The sequence below is a fragment of the Neodiprion virginianus genome, chromosome 4 (genome assembly GCF_021901495.1).
Source record: "Neodiprion virginianus isolate iyNeoVirg1 chromosome 4, iyNeoVirg1.1, whole genome shotgun sequence".
NCBI lineage: Eukaryota > Metazoa > Arthropoda > Insecta > Hymenoptera > Diprionidae > Neodiprion > Neodiprion virginianus.
In genome coordinates this window covers 25,492,344-25,511,238 of record NC_060880.1, presented here as the reverse complement: position 1 = coordinate 25,511,238, position 18,895 = coordinate 25,492,344, and the positions used below count along the sequence as shown (strand labels likewise).

At 41.2% G+C, this 18,895-nt stretch overlaps 1 protein-coding gene across 2 annotated transcripts in view; it reads left to right on the top strand.

Annotated features, from left to right (window-relative positions):
• LOC124303869 (uncharacterized) overlaps positions 1-18,519 on the top strand; it is a 67,890-nt gene extending 49,371 nt beyond the window's left edge. For both annotated transcript variants that reach the window (XM_046761639.1, XM_046761638.1), the window contains exons 3-4: positions 14,012-14,375; positions 16,988-18,519. In XM_046761639.1, coding sequence (XP_046617595.1) covers positions 14,012-14,375; positions 16,988-18,167 — 1,544 coding nt within the window. In that variant the 3' untranslated portion in view covers positions 18,168-18,519. The remainder of the gene's footprint in view (positions 1-14,011; positions 14,376-16,987) is intronic.
• Positions 18,520-18,895: the final 376 nt, after the last annotated feature.

Sequence of the window (18,895 nt, the reverse complement as noted above, 5' to 3'; positions counted from 1 at the left end):
TAAATTAATTTTTTTCGTTTATTGTTGGTTTAATTGTATTTTTCTTATGAACCAGTTTGCTGTGACATAAAACATATGATTTGGATTAATTGAAAACTTTTTTCCTACACACATATGTACGCATAAATTATACCGTAAAAAAATACGCGGTTACGTCAAGAACATTTTTTTCATCCTACTGTGGTTTCTTTTTTACAGACCTGATGTATCTGCACGCTATAAGATCTCGGCATACATGTTCTCAAGCTTAATTATAAAAAAGAAGCTAACACACGCGAGAAAACAAAATACTAAAAGTGTAAAACCACAAGAAAAAAGGAACTGTTGGCATATCGTAAAATTTACGAGCAACGCTGATATATTATTTGTCACCGCGAATAAAAATGAGCATATAAAGTATCATCAACGATCATTAGAAATATTTGTAATTTTCAAATGTAAGAAAATTTTCAATGCATGAAGGGATTTTTGCTTTTGCAATTTTGATGCAATTTGTTGAGCACGGTACAAAGTTTGTTGAATATTTTTGGAATTACAGTGGGTATTTTCACTATTTTTTCTTGGCTAGCGCCTTGCGTTAATTCTATGTTTTTAGTTAATTCATTTTTTTTTTAGTTGAATAAGGCATTACCGTGAACTTATTGTTCCATCAAAATCAAATTATCGCAATAATAGAAAAAAAAATATGCATACATATCACACGAATGACTGTAACAGATATTCTAGTTACAGTTAGCAGAATTGATTTTCATTAAGTATGTAGCACTGTTTTTCGGTCACGATAAAAAATGAAAATAGTCAAGAACCGTAGAGTAACCAGAACTGTACGGAAATTTCTGTCGGCGTGGATGATGATCGAATGCTAGTTGGTACGAATAAAAGAGACGTCAGGTCGCATTCTTACGTTTCTTGGCAATAGACGTAAAAACTGAATTAAATTTTTAACATTGGTTTTAAAATCGAGGACGCGGCCAAAGAGCTGCGGCGACTTGCCGCTTCGGGCATGAGTTCACATTCACCGGTATTCGATGATAAAACCTGTACTCATACGGTCAAGAAGCGAAAGAGACGAAAAATAATTAAAAAAGTAAAAATCAATTTCAGTAAATCAACCGTCGATCGCTGATCCTGTCTCGGAATATAAATAGTACTGCTAGTCAAAAGGCCAAATTGTCTGCAGCGCGTTCACTAAAACTTTGACGTCATTTTCGAGCATAATCTGGCCGATTAATGTTCGGGTTCGTTATAACGATAAGTTGAGGAAAAAATAAAATAAAATATGTATGAAAAAAGTATTCCTCAAATCTGGAACTCTGACATTCAACGCAAATTCCTTTTGCAACTCAATTGAGAGATTCTCCATGTATTTTGTTGTGTTATTTATCGTACGGATTATTCTCGACTTAATACGTCAAGGTGGTTTTCTTTTGTTTAACTCGGCTGATTTTAAACGACCTCATACGAATTTCGCAGTCTTACACCACGCAACTGATTATATCTATATGTATATGTATACAAATTGAAAGCCATCAATATTCGCCATTTGTCTACAGTGGTGCGAATCGGTAAAACCGCTACGCGTTGAGAATAACAATTTGGCGCTGGGGAAAAATATTAATCGTGGACGGAAGAAATGTAATTTCCAAGAGAAAAGCAGAATTGAAACTATCTCACGCATTCGATGTTGATTGATAAAAAAAAACAAAAAATATATATATATCGTTAAAGTTACCGCTCGTCGTTAATGATCCTTAACTAATTTCATCTCTCAGCATAACTTCCAGATAAATCTGAGTAATGAAATTTATTTCAGTGCAAATGCACACTGACTTGCCTCGAGTTTTCACGGACGTTGCGTCGCTCGGCGGTCGGAAAAATAAAGAATCGTGGGACTATAAAAACGTAGAGGTGAAAAATTCCCGATCACCCACCGACTGGTACGCAGTCAAAGGCGTTGCCCAAGGGATCTCCTGCTTTCTCCGCGCATACCTGCACGGCATACCGTCGAGGATATACAGTCGCTTCCGTAGCTCGATGCCGGAGCAAATGTTGGAAGGGTACAGGAAATTACACAGTAGGTACCCATCGGCATCGAGGTCTGCCATAGCTGCCAATGCCGAGGCGAGGCGAAGCGAAGCGAAAGAGCGCGGCTCGTGCGGTACAGTTGCTTTTGCCGTTTGTCATTATAACGCTGAGGTTCCTTTAATCAGACCCGCCGTTATGGTTGTCGAAAGGGTCAACCCTTGATTAACATCCTGGGGTACAACCGACCCCCACGTATTTTCTTCGTTAATTTAAAGTACCTGCATGTAATGGCGCCATCTGCCACTTTCATATTTTGTTATATAACCTGTATAGTTTCAAAAAGTAACCCTTCAAGAGCTTCGAAAAAAAAATTTCTAATCAAAATATGTAACAACTAATTTTTTATCACGATTTTTGTCGCTGGGGTACAAATGACCCCGGTGTGTCAAGCATGTGGTTCTACAGAAGTGTGTCGAACAAAGGTTAAACGCGCTGTTCGAATCTATTTAGAGAATATGTGAAGTTAGAGACGACGGATGAAATACGCGTATATTATGTAAATAGAAACTTTTACTATGACATTACAAATAAATGTATCTAATTACAGACTTTGTGTATTGTTTTCTCGTGAATGCAATGCAAATAACGAACTTGTTACACTACTTTCAACATTTTCGTTCTGAACCAGAACCCAATATTGAGAAGTAACACATTCCCGTATAACCTGTAACGTTTGGAATAAAACGATTGTAGCAATCGTTGTAACAGCAATCGGTACGATAGACCAATTTGTAAGTTAAGGCACGTTTACGTGTCCGCTCGTTTTGATCGTTCGTTGATTCTACCGTCAAAGTATGCCATTTTTTGTCCAATCTGAACAGCCAATGAAGACAGGTCAACGACGAATTGTTCGAAATCTTGATTTTTGAAAGTGTCACTGATCAGTAGTCGTTCGTCAGGATTCATCTTTCGTTATTTTACTCTCCCATGTTTGAAATTTCGATATATCGGCCATTCCAAATACCGATCCTTCCAACTTTCAATCCCCACCGCCTTCGCCACTTGTCCTAGACTCACGACACCGACAATGCGCTTGACCCCTTGCTACGAGACTGGGTCAACGCACCGCGTGTTGGATCGATGGCCCGGCATGCCAGAGGACATGTGACGTTTGCACTTTGGTGTTGGGAGCAGTTGTGTGACTCGGTAATTAGCACGTGCTTTCGGAATTTGTTTTGGCGTTCCGTCGTTGAACCGACGTTTACCATTAACGGTGCGGGCCGTTGAAAATCGACGTTCGTATTTGCGCATTTTCGCTCCGACGGTAGCTGCTGGTGCAGCCGTCTTTGTCTGGACTCTGTTTGTTTATCTTCTTTTCAACTTTAAACAAGCCTTTCCAAGTTCAAGGCGTGGCGCGTGTAATACCTTCCAATAATAACACGTGTCGCTCGGCTCTTTAACCATCCGCTAGACGCTCGGGTGCAAGCTTACCGAAGCTTTCCGATATCTGATGTGTGAACTTGCGCGGAACCAGACCTTTCCACTTTCTATCCACGCGCAGGTAAGCATGCCACGCTTAAAATTGTCACACACTCGAACATCTTCGGTCCTCGGAATGTGTTTTGTTAACTCTTTCATCGTCGCGTCTGATCGTTTCTGCTTCATTGTAACCTTTTGTACCTCGGGGCACCTTGACGAACAAAACACTTGGCTGAACACTGTCCGAGTTTCAAATACTGTTGTTACGGCTTAGCTGTTTTCATTATTTTCAACCTCGTTGCACAGAATTAGTTACGACATTTAGAGCGTTGTGAATTGATCAGTTCGTGAGTGCCATAATTTGACGATTAGATGTCGAACAGAGAGCCGTAATTTGCTGTATTCAGTACGGAGTTTGTCGCGAATCTATGAAATGAAGAATAACAAGGGAGCAATTATGCCGAGTGAAGTAAACACGGCGAGACTGTTTGAGTTCCGATTACTCAAACTTCGATATTCGTTTGAAAAACACAAAAAGCATCGCAAATCGATGACGCGTGAGCATGTTTATCACAGAACGTTTAGTAGTCACGAGCAGCATTGAGTAGTGATTATCAATTCGTTCAGGAAGATGATCAGAACGATGAGAAAATTACTAGTATTCATAACTCATACGACTCTGCGTACGCGTCGCGCAATAATTCCTCTCGAAATTTTCAATAACATCGTGCAGATATGATCGGTATTTCAACAGATATAGAATCAGTTCATCACAGAGAGAGAGAGAAAGGGTGACTTGCTATCTCGATCAATCGGCTGCATGTGGAAATCGATCGATAATTGCGCATAAACATTTCCACGAAATACCTACACAAACCGAAATCATTGACTGCATTCCAATCTTTCGCATCGCAACATCGATCGATCTTAGTCGGACAGTTTTTATTCTATCATTTCAGTCTTGTGATCAGAGAAAACGAAGTATCCGCAATTTTTATTACGATTTGTACAGGCACATACCTATATCTTCATTTGTACACGGACGGATGAATAATACAAGCTTCAAATGAGTTATGTAAGAGTGTTTATCTCCCGGTTGAATTAAATTATACGAAGAAAGTTACAGACCAGGCAATTCCAGGTTGAGAATTCACACTGCCGACCGACTGACCGTCCGTCTCAGATTAAAGTACTTATCGGGCTGTTATTGCCTTTTTTTCACACTGCCTGAGAGCCTGCTGGATTTTACTCCCAATAAGGTAATCCGACGTAAAGGTACTCGTTCGCTTCTTGCTCAAGATGCCTGTGCAATCATCCCGAGAAGTGAATCTAATCGACCCCGCGATAATCGATCGTTCTTCAGTTTAGCCGGCAATGTTAACGTCACAAAAGATTTTGATATTTTTCCGTGACGCGGGTTATTTCTGGGTACAAATTGATCACGCCGCTATTTGGGTAACGGATATGACATGCAAAACTGTGTACAATCACCTGTCGCGTTAGAATATTCGGTGGTCACCGCTGGAGCGAAAACGCTGTAAGATTGGCTTAATCGCGATAAATCGGATTACGTATTGATCGCCGCATTTTGATTCAGCCGAGTCGGCAGGTATCGATTATTGCGAAATGACCGATGACTTGTTTGTTAGTCGATTTCTGCATAGTCGGTAGCTTTGTTTTGTTTCGGCATTGTCACAGAGTTGAGAGATCGCGAGCTTTTCAGGAAAAAAAAAAAAAAATAAAAAATTGTACGAAAACTGAAAATCGTAACGCAGCACCGTTCACTGGGTGAAAAAAAATACCCATTGTTCGGAAATTGGTGAGGTTCTTCTTCCGAACCATCCACCAGACGGTGATAATTATTCGCTAAATTGAAAGGAACAATTTCGATCTGGTTAGCAAGATCTGCAAATAGAGAGGCGTCGTTGCATATTCGTCTACGTATCACACGCCTCGATTTCCAACGAGCAATTTTAGCCGGCGGCGAAATGTCGTTAAAATTCATCATTACTTTCGTTATCTATAGGTTGTCTATCTCGGTTCGTTCAACTTTGAGAAAGTCACACCAAAACGTTTCAATACGTTAAGTAGTGAGTAATTACGTGGCGGAGTGATTGCGGCATGTCATCATCGCCGTATATATTCGTTTGCAACAACCAAACAGAAAGAATCGTTACACGTCCGACTGATGATTCCGCAATGCGGATATCCAGCTACTTATTTATCATTCAAGGTTTGACGGGAGATTAGATTAACTCGTGTTATTTCGAGACTTATCATTCCACGTGCAAATTGGAAACAGTGTATCGACCAGTCATCGGGATATTTTTATTTCACCCAGTCGGTTCAATTCGAAACAATACCTCGTGAAAATCTGATCTATGTATACGCGCTATACTGCCTCGTATCAATCAATCATTCGGTTTCGACACGTTACACGCGATCAATAACACACTAAACTACAACTGGCGTGAGCTAAAAAAAATTCGGTATTCGATGCGTTTGTCACTGCGTAGGTAGTTCAGTTAGACGAGCGGCTATCAAACTAACCCTACAACGAATTTGGATGCGTAGGTTGCTATTTTCGGTTTGTTTTCGTCTTACGTGCACTGCGATACCGTATACGACCCTTCCCATATTTAAGGCGGTTGATAATAAGACAATATTTACTGTAACAAGTATGACGGGAGTGAGGAGTGAGGAGAATGATTGAATGTGGAAGAGAGAAGTTAGCCAGAGAATAAGGTGTTTGTTGGAGCAGATTGGACCGTTCTTGTTTGAAGAGTGACGTAAGAGTAGATAGCTTCTAGAATATTGTACATTCTATGCTGATGAAGATGCGGGTGGTTGATCAAACGGGAATACAGGATGGAAACAACAGGATCACTGCGAGGAACGTGGGAAGATAGGAAGGACGTATGGACTGCACGTAACAAGTCGTAGAATTTTTTATACTAAAAAGAAACCCCGAAATTTCATTTCTTTTTAGGAATAATAACCTCATTTGTATTTCCTGCGTTAACAAGGATTTTAGTATTCCTGGCCTTATCCTGAAGAGATTAAGATGCCTGATTGAGGATGCTTTGGATGATTTATCACCGATCATAAAGACGATGTCAGAATGATACATTGAATTGAATTTTTTGAAAAGTTTACTCCGACATCGAATAAATTATAACACTCACGCGAATTGAAGTATTTCGAAGGGACTAAAATCATGTTAAAAAGTATACATATTATACACAGCTACGAATCCGTGAATTTCAACTGAAGAATCACACGTGATGCATTCAAGTCACGCGCCATGTTTATGGGGCCAAGAGTATAAATTCTATTGAGGTATTTTTTTAGTCCTCGCATCGTTGCAGGAACAAGGGATTCCTGAATTAGAGCCGGCTCTTTTCATCGCATCAATTACAAGTAGACAAGGTTGTATCGTGCAACGGAGGCTATAAGTATTCCAAGCTAAACATCTCCGTGTATGACTTCCACGGATGAAGTACGTTTCCACTTGATCGCGGTGCAAGGTAGTTTTTGTTTTCTCTTTTATTCACTCTACGTAAGTTTAGGCAGGTAACGTTGAACTTGACCTGAAACTGTTACGTAAAGAATTTTGCAATGATTACGAGAACCGCAGTGCGGTATTTGCGTGCGCGTGTAACTTGATTGTAATTTTTTTTTTCTTTTTTTTTCGGTTGTCTCGCAACGAATTTGAACTTCGCAACTTCGATTCTCGATTCTTAACCCCATTGCTTACACTCAAAACTAACGACCAATATCGTTAGGTACTTTAGATGTCGGGACAAATGGCGTCACATTGTTTACAAAACGTCGTTCATAACAGTCAACGTTGTTCTCAAAAATCTGGACATTCTTTAACACGTTGTGTTTTTAATTAACACCAATGATCTTTCCATTTTTCCCGTCATTATTTCACAAGTATAACACTGAAAAAACATCGCATTGGAAACGTCACCGATATTTTTTAACGGGCATTCTTTCTGAGAGGCGTGAAAGTTTATAATCGTCGAGCTTGTCTCTTTCTCAACGATCTCGTTCGTTTATAATTCACTTTGACTTTTGCCCCGCATTGTAAAGGCGACTTTCTTACGAAGGAAATGATAAGGTCCGCGCGTTCTTCGAATCCATGTCGCTGCTGTGTAAGATCGCACGTTTTAACCGCACGATTATCAAGTGTTGATGCAGATTGTGACTTGGATGAATCGATGCGAGAATAAGGCGGCTAGCGGCTGGCAAAGATCTGATCTTTAATCCCTGAACTAAAATAGCCGTTTTTCACCGAAATCAGCTGCGAGCTGAAGCCCGGAGATCATCATTTCTTGCATACCGTAGCTGGGCGTTAACAATTTTTCCTGGAAACCGTTGATCGGTTTTATTGTATACACTGGTATTAAACCTCTGTGCGTAGAGTGATGATGCGAGTTATTATGCAAATGATCGATATGGTATTCAAACGATTGTAATTAGGCTCTTATCATGACGTCAGCAACGCTGCATAATTTATTCGCATTGCGATATTCGATCGATGCAAATCTCTGCTGATTATAATTATTGCGTGATTAGTCTCGATAACTTTACTCGACGATTAGTAACAACGCGTTATTCGTTTTGCACTTAATTACTGTTTAATTTTCATCTTGTATACGCACATACGTGTGAGAAAATACTCTTTAAATTTTTTCAATAGTTATTAAATTAAATTTTCTGATTTTTTAGTTTGTTCAATTACGTATTGAATATTCTCGCGTAAGAGTTTTAAAAATTGTAACGCTATCTCGGTAACAAGTTACATTTGCGTCATAAAAATATTGCGCGTTTACAGCAGCTTTTTCACCGAATCGTAAATCCGTCAATTTTCACACCGCGTAACAGCGTCGATTTTCTACTTGTTTACCGCAGAATCTAAGAGTAGACGTTTACCTCTGTAATAATGAATATATCAAGCAGCGTTTAAATTCCGCTTAGATCAATTTGAAATTTTTGAAAGTATGAATTTATAACTATGCAGAAAACGATTTCCTCGGTTCTAGTCACGGAGGTCTAGGTTTCATAGAAAGTCAGTCATCTTTCGAACTTCGTACGATTCTAAGACAAAGGATTTCGACGTAAGCTTCCGTAGATCGCAATAACGTAGGTAATCGAATGTCGGGAACTCCAATCTCCTGTCAGATAAAATGTAAACCATGGAACGAAAAGGGCCGCTCCCAAATATATAACATTGTGTAATCGCGTAGGCGGAAAAAACGATTTCGCTTATAAATCTGACCTTGAATCGTACAAAGTTCCCGTTCTCCTCGCGTGCCTGCTTTAACACGGTTTTTACAACACGAACGATTACACATCGTACAGCATTTCGTAGACTTGACACCGCAGACCAATTTATGTTTTGAAAAATTTTCATTCGGATGGGAGAAAATTTCCATTCGTAGACATGCCGGCACCTGGTTGAAACAGACAGAAATGTAATTAGAATGTTGTATCGAGCGGTATCCGAATTGTCGGCAATTAACGATTACACACCAAAGGTGAGGATCGAGTGAAATAACACGTCCCGTCCCATCAAACGTCCCGTGAAACCTTCGTTCAACGATATCCTTATGTATATACATATTTGCGTAACTGTGCAAATTGGGTTCCTGCACACATTTATCAGCCATAACATTCCGCAAAAATTCCCACTGTTTGTTCAACACTCGATTCTTTTCCTCTTTCCCCAACGAGGCATTATTCTGTATTAATATAATGCCCGTGTGCTTACTTCCGAATAACTGTCATCGGTTGCTCGCCGATGTTCGCATAATGAACCGAAGTCGATTCAGGAAGCGTTAACGGGCTTTGTTCAAATGTTCTGTATTTTTCTTCAAACAGTTTAAAATATCGGAAGTTCTTTCTCCAATTCGTCAAAGTCAACGATCGAGAAACTTTACACAGGCTTAATTTATGCATTGTACGCACGAGTTTAACTCGCGCTAGATTCGACAAGACGACTTGCAACGTATAAATTTTATCGATTCTCCAGAGAATTGTATTCTAGTTGTTTTCCCTCACATCCGCACCGGCTGTTTAAAATCAATGGAACAAAATTAGGCTCGGAATGAGGTTATCCCAAATCGATTTTACCCCACGCGCAGCTTGTTGTCTCGGTAAAGACGAAACTTGACTCGATAACAGTGCGTGCAGCACTAACAATCCGATCAATCCAAGATTCCTGAGAAATGTCTTACCGGGTATCGCATAAGTCGCGAGTTCTTGGCAACGAACACGCATTTGGTTATAAGCTGGCGGCTTTGTTATCCGAGAAAATGGTGGAATCAAGACCGCCGAGCTGATTTCATTCGCTTTATTCCGACTTGGCAGACCGACGATCGTATTCGTGACCCAGTGTAACGTATTACACGCGAAGGGCTTCGGATTACTGTGAATTCGCTCGCTGGTGAGATCCAGATTAGCAAAACTCAACCGCACTTGACATTCGTCGAACATATTTTACCTTCGCCATCTTTAAGTAGGTATCAAAATACGATCTCTAATTCGTTGGAGAAATCAATTCGGTATCGAATAATGTAACCAAAGAAGAAACACTGGCAATCAATGTCACTTGCTGTTTTTAAACCAGTTCGGTTCGATGATCAGCGATAAAGTTTGACAGATCCAACTTCTCTACGGATTCGATCATTTTTTACCATCACTCTGATATCTGAACGGCCAAAGTATATCGGGATTCAATAAGTTCTTGGGTTAGCTGTACGTTCCACGGATCAGAACTGAAGGTGACGTAAATTTTCCGAGCATCGATATCCCACGTTCAAAGATATCGTCCTACAAGCCCAGTTTGCAAGAGTTTTGAAATCCTCGTGAAACTTGATTCATTATCTGCAAGAATCGACGATTATTTTTCCTTGGATCTTTTTGGATATTAGGCCCAAGCAACACATTTCGAACAGTCATTATCACAATTTCTCGTTCTGGTCGTTAGCTTGTGGACGAACCGAAGAGACTGATGTCATTGTTTTCGTTATCAGATCAGTGCAGCAACGCACTTGCTTCGCATCTTGCACGCCATATTCAGTCCTTCCTCCGACCGTTCAACAACCGCAAAAACTATTGCTCAACATAGAAGATCTACGGAGAATTGCGTACACATCATATGTTAGACGGAAGGCGCTGGTTAGACACGTACGGTATTTTCCGCTTATTTTTCACCGCGCATCATTCAGACCCAATCATAGCGTCGGCAAAATTTCCTGCAAACGGACCAAAGCGCACAGCGCTCTTCACCGAAAGGAGAAACCAGCTACAACTCATTGCGAACAAACCTTTGAGGCAAACCAAGGTCGTGTTCAATCACCGATATTCAATGCATCCAGTGCAGCGAAGTGTAACGGTTCTTTTCAACGGTAAAAAACACTCTTTCTTACGCACAAGGAATGTTTGCTCTACAGTCCCAGGGCTTCGAAAACTTGCTCAAGTACAGACAGGCGAAAACCTCGAAGAGAACGCTAACTTTTACACAGTGTTCTAGTGGATGACGTGACAAAAAATTAAACGAAGCACCATGCAATCGACCATATGGTGAATACCGAGAACCCATCTTGCAGATCCTCCTGGTTAGGATAATCAACGACGGCTTTCCTCGATAAATACTGATCCACGTTTCTATCGACGCGGGATAAAAGTGAAAATTGAGAACTGTCGAGCCTTGAATTACGCGTCTGCACTGAGAGAAATTTTTATTTCCGGTTAACGCTCGGTCCTTGACTATTTTCATTTCTTATCAGACCACGATCGAAAAGTATAGTTCTAGGTAGAAAATGAAAATTAGTTTTGTAACAGTTACCGAAAAGTCTAGTATCCGATACTGTTCTTTCTCGTTACGATCGCTGTTGCTATATTTTCTTGCAACTGTTGCGAAAATTTAATGCTCGTGCAACGATAAATTAACGTTAAAGCCGTATTTAACTAAAAAAGTAGAGCAAACCTCACAAACTGATTTTGCGTTGCAATTACCAAAAAAGGATCGACAACAGCGCAAAATGGTTAGGCGTACCTCGTTTTTCCTAATCCCAACAATATTCAAACGGTTTTTTTTAACGTTTTTACTCAGTTTTACTGAATTTTTCTAGTTACTGTAACAAATGAAATTTTTCTCAGTGTGATTCCGTGATCAGAAAACTCTCTGGAACAGATAGAATCTGTTCGCACACAACTCTGATCGGTTTACGGTGTCGACGAGTTAATGTGTGCGTGCAGTGCCCACACACGAGACGCTGCCCACCATGGTTGATGGCCTCTTTAGAGCGAGCGATACCGATTGCAGAACCGGGACGATACCGACTTGGTAATTAACGAATTAATGCTGCACGCTTATGCCTCTCGAGGTTCTCTCTTTCACCGTGTACAATATTCAATATGTCCGCTGTTTTAGATTCTTGTGCGGCTTGTATCGTACGCTCAAACCTTGTCCTCGCAGGTTTATTCCGTCGGAATAGTTTATAAACCTGTACAACGGCATGTCGACGAGTTTCAAATCCTTCCCCCCTCCAAAAAAAACCGTGACTCACTGCATTTTTTTCCTTCCACGCTTCGGACATCTTCGGATCCTTTGTTGCAACGAAATATGTACAACGATACTGCAGTCGGCCAAGGCGACTAATTCATACGGATACGTTTTTAACTGTTATAAAATTAATCGGTGCTATCTACTTGCCCAATAATCGCGGCGTGAGGTACTTATTATTTTTTTCCCCCTTTTTTTCTTTCGTGGATCTGTTGCACACGTCTGTATAATTAGTGATATTTCGACATCACCTTTGAATTTATTTATACCCTGCCTAGACATTGTATCTTTGGTTCGATTGGAGCCAGTTTTATATTTTACGGCTCGGTTTATACGCGATTCGATTATCATTCGCGGAAGGAAACCTGGCCACTCGATACGAATAATCAACGAGTTTTTTTTTCGAGACGTTTGCAAAAATTCTGACCAACATTCTGCAATAGACTTCATTTCCGAAAAGTAATTAAATTTACTTTTTTCATCTTTCAAATCCTGAAGATTTTGACCGAACAATTTCTGGCTCTGTTCCGTTCTCTCTTCAATTCGATATCGATGTTTCAACGTCGACGTCAAATTATTGGAATTTAAATTCACCGTCTTCTTATTCCTCGGCCGACTTGACCAGCCTCCGATTACTCGAACCGGCGGAACTTGCGTTTAATTATTTCCTAGCAGCTCGAAGACTCGGATGCGAATACATACACTTTGTATCGCATGATCCAATCGCGAACGTAAATAATAACCCTGAAGAATTGAAAAAATAGTCTTCCTCAAATCGTCCCAGAAGCCTGGAGTAGTCGATGGTTGTCAAGGTGAGCAGGGCGGTTGGATACGTCTGTAACAAGTATACCTATATGATACCTGCCTTATACCTGGCACGTGGATAACCAGGATCAAATTTCACAGCCGTATTTTCGCGACGTTCCGCAAACGTTCCGTCGACTCTCAACCTGATTGGATCCTTTGTCGTTAGAATTTTTTCGATCTCATCGACACTTGGATACGTTTTAAAGTACCTATCGATTCCTCGCAATCTTTTGAGGTCTAATTTCCTCGCGTATCGAGAACAACGTGTCGATTGAATAAAACAAGCCTTATCGCAACCGAGTGCCGTAATCGGTGTGATTGAAATAACCGAGGAATGCACAACCTCATCTCTGTGTCCATTATGCAAAAACAACAACCTCCGAATGATAAAGTCCCGAGGATTTACCGCGTACGGTATAATCGATAATTTATTCTATCGTACATTTTACACTTCTGATAATGTGTCTGTAAATTCCTGGCCCGTATTTATGTTAATATCATATCTCGGTATAAAAATACATTCGTAGGCAACGCTGATCGGCCTTCAAGGTTCTCCTACCAGGGCGTGATAGATATATTGCGACTTTCTCTCACCTGCTGCCTTACGATCGATATTTCAATGACGGTTTTTCGTTGTAGATACTTGACGCTTCGATATCGAATTTCCCGATTTGTACCGATTCGAATCCCTCTTTTGCTATTGAAAACACAACGATTGCTTAACGAATCAATTTGTAACACGTGCGTGTACAAAACCTAACGGTTGGTCACGCGGCAAATTTCGTACTCGAAGTACAGTTCGGAGAAAAAATGTTGAGATTGTTACAGATATCAAAGTTAATTTTATCCCGTAAAAATGGTCGGCGCATTCTTTTTTTCACGGCAAATGAAACGATTCGGTAAGGCGGATATTTTATACTTCAAACTCTACCCTGTGATACTTTTTCTCCAATGAGTTTCATTTCCACACCACGAACACGGACTCAGTTTCCCGCACAGGCGAACTTGTCAGTCCAATCCGAGTTTTGCGAACAAAACACGCCGCTTGGTTAAACTCGGACCTCTCGAACCCTCTTCGCGATAAGTATCGTCTAAAGTGGTCATCGTCCTCTCGTGTTTCAGGCGAAGGCTGCGTTGAGAAGCCAGTGGCAACTTTGTGGAGAAATTACGTCGGAAGTAGTCGACCCGACGTCTCGATGCGGCTGACGGTGACGTGCGGCGGACTAACGGCGACGACCAGGGACCATGGACTAACGGAGTACTGGGCACACAGGATCACTTACTGCACGGCACCGTCTTCCCATCCTCGCCTGGTCGTCTGGGTCTACAGGCACGAGGGCCGCCGACTTAGACCCGAGCTCAGGTGTCACGCAGCCTTGTGTTCGACGGAATCCACGGCGAGGAGACTCGCTTCTACGCTGAACGCCAGGCTGCAGCAGGCCTTGATGGAATTCAGGAGAGATAAGGTCTCCAGGCAAAACGCTAGGTAATTACGATTATTCCTGCGTACGATAAAGCGACGATCGATCGGGGAGGTCGTTTGAACGGAAACTGATAACACTTATTAAAGATATAACGAGACGGTCGAACCGCGCTTGTATTCCTAAGCTACGAGGATCTGTTTGAAAATTTCAGAATTGGAAATACGAAAAAGACCTTAAGTATTCGCATCGCTCATTTCATTCAAAAGATTTTTACCTATAAATTCATCGAAGCACCTTTTTGTTTGTCCTTTTGGCATCGTTGAATATTTCGTTTTACAATATTGCACCGATGTAGATTAGGTATCGTCAAAAAACGACCCTAACGAATCGACTGATCAGAAATAAGTAAACCCGTATCAGCGACTTTGTAGAAAACAGTTTTCTGATCACACGAGTCAATGGTCGTGGAGTAGATTTTTAATAATTTTCAAGCGCTTTGAAACGTAGCATCGATATCTAAGCTGTCGTTAAGAAATTGCAGTATTCGTTGCTTCGTTTCATTTTTAAAGTGACCTCCGTAATAAACTTCAAAATTTAACAAATAATCAAAGCGCAAGTATCGCGTAATCAAATTAATGAAAAATATCGACATTTGGCCAACCGTCAACGTCAAAGCTCAACGATTCAAGATTCGCGGAAAAACCGCAACCGACGTCCTTTTTGGTTAGTTTGTTTGAACTTTATCTTTTTCCTCACCACAAGCTTCGATTATCGACTTGATTCCGGAGAATTATGTATTTTTAAAATAAATTCCATAAAGAACAGGCCGCAATAAATCTTTTCGATGATTTATGTCGCTGTATTTGGTCGTTCCTTCAGAATATTAACAAACTAATTAAATTTATACGAGTTTCAAGAAATATAATTTTAGATTAGTAACAAATTTAGCTGTACTGAGAACAAACATATATCAATAACGGTGTAAGAAGAATTTTTTTGAAGTAGGCAATACTTTTTAAAAGAATTTATCACTGTATCTGATGTGAAAATTCGATTCTTTTTTCCTCCTCGTTCTTCTTGGTAGTCGGCTCACAATAAATGTTTCGGGAATTTGTGCACCGAACTTGTGGGGCTCTAGAAAGTTCATATTTTATTTTTCCCTTCTTTGTCTGCGATAATAATTATGACTAAGATCTCGTTGCTGTTCGGAGCAAAAAAAAAAAAATTGATTCATGCGAAGCGGAATATCTTTAATACGGCAACGACAACCGGTTGCGGAAAGAATTTTTGCATAAACTTACCGCTGTGTCGAAAAAACTCTACTTTTTGCTCGTAAGAAACCGGATAAATAATCGAATATTCTCAAGCAGAAACTTCCGAGATAGGCGCGAACGTTTCCTATCAGAAAAAACTCCTCGAACTTTTATGCGTTCGAATATGGTTACATCTGAAATTCAAATGATAGCACTTATACACGGTGTTTCGACAATTAATTCTTAGACCTGAACTTACCATTAATCCATGCATGGGTAAAATAAAAACCCGCAAGAAAAGTGACAAAATAAAAAAATCAATGCAATACTTTATAAAAATGGTTATTTTCTACCAATATCCGTGCAATTTTTACTAAATGCAATGTAAAAATACGAAGTTTATGCTATAAACCCAGAAACTATTTTCATATAATCGCAGTGTACCGTCAAGTTTTTCAGTAATAAATAAACATGAATTCGCTGCACGATTCGATTTGGATATGTCAAATTGAGCTTCTCGTTCACCTTGACTTGTCGCAAAAATTAAATGAACCCGTTGCATTAGTCACTCGAGTAACACATTTATCGACGGAAAATGTAATTCACACGACTAGCCTCGTCAACTGAAATAACGATTTTATTGCTGTGATTCAAACGCAAACTGAGCAGATTTGCTTTCTTATCAGATCTGCCTGATATAATTGGTGCCGAATTCACTTATACATTTATATATTTCGTTAGGTTTAGCTTTTTTCAAGTTCTCAGTTATTATGAATTCGGTCGAGGTGGAATCATACCCGCAGCTCGTCTAGCCGTCATTTCGTTTGGCGTAGAGTAGCATTTCACGTCTAACGACTGTCAAAAATCGTCTTAGAGCGGAAACAAAGTTTCGAGTGCGTCCGGAAAGCCATTTTGATTCACCGCCCAAGCTTCGGTTGATCCAATTTCTTTGCATCCTCTGTGTTTATGACTTTGTTTGAGGCAAAATCATACTACAGTGCATCTAGCCGTCGTCTTATGTGGCAGAAATTAGCATCCAACAGATAACGAGTGCTAAAAGTAATCTCAGAGTCGAAATGCAAGTGGGTCCCAAAGCGGCCACGTTAATTCAGTACCAATCGTTTGAATCCGCCTGTCAAATATCTTAAACGTAAAATTGTTTTCTTCGATTACGACGAAATCTCAGTACACAGGGTGCCTAGTCAACGAAATTCGTTTTTACGGCGCATACATATACACGAGAGACAAGAATAATAATAAATCGACGATAAATTGACGTTTATTTTTATCTCCGCACTGTCTTTCCGACCATTCATTATCGTCTTCATCCGCATATTGTCCCGAACAAATTAACTTCTGTTACAATTAACCCCGTCAAAATCCGAACCACTATATAAATCCGAATGAATTTTTCACTTCAGGTTATCCCTGGCGAACTCGGTGTACGAAAATCCGTCCCTCCCCCGTAGGAAGATCCTACTGAGCACGGGCGGTCAGAACTACAAACCTCCGCTCGAGCGATCGAAGAGCGCCCCGAAGTTATCGGCGATCGAGGAAGACGCGGCGGCCGAGGAGCTGGAGCAGGCTCGTCTCCTCGAGGAGTTAAGGACGCTGCGAAGCGTGGCGAGCAGTTGGCCAGACCAGGACCACTGGCGTTTGGCGCGGCTGGTCGAGGCGTTGAACCGTGGGAACTGCGGTGAGTTCTCGGACGAAAACGGGAGCATATCGAGCGGTTGCGAGACGGCGAGCACGGCCAACAGCGAGGAACGAGCCCCGGGCAACGAGGACTCGAACAACAACTCGGAGTGCGCGGAGCCGCGGAGTCCCAGGAGGGTCTACTTCTCGGACGAGGGTACGGAGTCGGGTCTTAGACGGAACTCGGACGGCTCGCCGAACTTTATGACCTGCACCGGAAGTCCGAAGTTCAAGCTCCAGAACCGGAAGATATTCGCTACCGGCTCCGAGCCCGGCCACGTATTCGACTTCGAGGACGTGGAGGAGGACTTCTGCGAGGAGGAGGACCTCGTCGACTGCAGTCCCAGGGGCGAACACCCGAGGCGACCTCAACTCGAGGCACCGAGCCGCGAGAGGCGTCTAAAACGCGCCGACACGTTTCCCTCCCCAGGAAGTCAGCTCGACCTTCACGAGGAGGACGAATTCTCGTCGGTCCTCGACGCCCTGGACGAGGAGGCCGACAGCGACGAGAGTGGCTACGTCGAGGCTCCGCCTAAGGCGCTGCTCCTGCCGTCCGAAGGTGGCGCGCCGAAGAAAGTGGATCCGGACAGCGACGAGGAACTTAGGGAGAGGATCGCGGAGCGCAAATCTAAGGAGAGTAAGAGGCCGACCGGACTTGCGGAGGACGTTAAGAGCTCTTCGACCTGTCCGATATCCGAGACGATAAAAAAGCTCGCCAACGTATCGGTCAAAACTTCAAAGTCACTAGATATATCAACTAACAATTGCCCCAAGACCCTCAACGGCCTGAAGTCTTCAAAGTCATTCGACAGCTCGCCGACGATCGACGAGCAGACGGAGAACTTCGAGTCGCCGAGTTTGCTTCAGAGGAAAAAACTCCTCGCTCAGCAGGGTGTCAAAGTTTAACGGGGATGTTTCTAATTCGCGCGCAGAAATATTCACGAACCGATATTGCGTAATATCAAGTGTTTCGTATATGCATCGATATAATATTGCCGTATCCGTGTATAGACGACGAAATTTAGAGACGAATATATGTATATTTGCACGACGCATGACTTGTATATATATATGTATACATATGCTGTTGTAAGGCGTTACAATTTGTCAATATAAAATCACCGGTGCACGAGTGCCACCCTTAAACGGTGGTTGCATAATCGTAGGGGAGAGTGGGCAGAAACTTTTAATGGCAATACAAATATTAACGTGTATACTTTATACAGTTGTTAATAAATTTTGTGACTATTTAATCCCAGCTGAAAGTTGTTTTTCTCTTCTTTTTTTTTCCATTTTTTCATTCTTCCCCAAATGGTTTACGATTAATTTTTCGGACAAATCAATCTCGGATTCCCTTTCTTACGTATATTTTTTGAACAATTTTACCGAGTTATTCTGCGACTGAGTATACAAATTTTAACACTTTTTCTTTGCACATTTCCTTACTTCTCTAAAATTGTATTTCATCCGTATCAAAATCACAACCTTTACCTTTATCTAAGCAGAATTTCTTTCGGTTCACAGTGAGTTTGAATTCGAAATTTATTCAAAATGTAGAACAATCAATACGAAATGATAGTCAAATTGAAACAGAACGAGTCAGGTATTGCTTTCATAACGCACTGTATAAATTA